A 1,313-nucleotide genomic window follows, 5' to 3' on the forward strand; every position below is an offset into this window, starting at 1 on the left:
ATTGAATTTATACCACTTGGTGGTTGTTAATTCACATTGAATTTATACCACTTGGTGGTTGTTAATTCACATTGAATTTATACCACTTGGTGGTTGTTAATTCACATTGAATTTATACCACTTGGTGGTTGTTAATTCACATTGAATTTACACCTCTTGGTGGTTTTTAATACACATTGAATTTATACCACTTGGTGGTTCTTAACACATCTTTAACAAATATTGCTTGTTAAATATTAATATTTTAGTAAATACTCCCCGTTCGATGTCCTGTTAACAGACACTTGTTTTATGAAAAGTATTTTATTTTCGATTTTCAAAACGATGATAAATGAAGTACGGAGATCACAATTGTCATGTTTCATTTGTTTGACGAAATTAGAGAATCACAAATGACTTGTGGCTGTAACCACTTATTTGGTAAACGGAAATGATAAACATCATACTTCAGTATTCTACATTTACTGATAGTGAAGATTTTCATAAACCCGGTCAGAAATGTAATTCTTTAAATGTAGGACAAATAACCTTCTTTCCAATTATTGGAGTTCCATATAAATATATATCTTACTGTAATGTACGTAGTGTGTATGTATGTATGTAGCCAAAACTCCCGCGCTACCTATTGACTGGCACCACAACAAAAATCCATAAAAAATCTCACACCTTGGGTATTCAGGATTCAGACAAACGGAACCACTTTTAACTTATAAAAACATTACAGTTTGTATTGTATCAAATTCCTCGAGACTTGGGTTAAAACACAGTAAAAAAAATATTGTAATACATTTAAAAACTTTATTCGTCATTTTCAAATCCTGACTGAAGACAACTGTTTAATTATTTGTTCAATATGGGTTATTTTGTAACTACAGATAATGAAGTGTTTGGTTCGCGAAGATTTTTGTTTCGGGTTCTTAAAAAGGTACAAGTTATGAAATTTAATTTCAATTCTTACTTTAGGGCGTTAGTCCACCATTCATCAAACAAACCAAGTTCAGTACCTGTCCATTAGGATGGTCAAGCTGTAGATATGGTTCCGACTGTCCATCTCCTGGATGCTGTGCTACCATTGATCCTGGGCTCCTGAAGTTGAAGTGTTGTGTACCAGGGAACTACCTGACCGTATTCCAAGCCAAAGGTCGTTGTCCGAGTGCTCCGATACAGCGTAAGTATATCAATAAACTATTATACGATGATTGAGAAATATTGAGTAAATTTCTGAAGAAGTTCTGTAGATCAAGACACACGAGAGTGTGGCCAAAACGACCTGCAGGGCACACTGTGTGTTTGTTTTTGAATTTCGCGCAAAG

The 1,313-nt window shown here is 34.3% G+C and overlaps 1 protein-coding gene across 1 annotated transcript in view; it reads left to right on the forward strand.

Annotated features, from left to right (window-relative positions):
• Window positions 1-1,313, forward strand: part of LOC106474832 — a 6,926-nt gene that overhangs the window by 2,329 nt on the left and 3,284 nt on the right. Inside the window, exon 2 of the mRNA XM_013935525.2 lies at window positions 964-1,168. Coding sequence (XP_013790979.1) covers window positions 964-1,168 — 205 coding nt within the window. The remainder of the gene's footprint in view (window positions 1-963; window positions 1,169-1,313) is intronic.

This window comes from Limulus polyphemus, unplaced genomic scaffold, assembly GCF_000517525.1.
Source record: "Limulus polyphemus unplaced genomic scaffold, Limulus_polyphemus-2.1.2 Scaffold7741, whole genome shotgun sequence".
Lineage (NCBI taxonomy): Eukaryota > Metazoa > Arthropoda > Merostomata > Xiphosura > Limulidae > Limulus > Limulus polyphemus.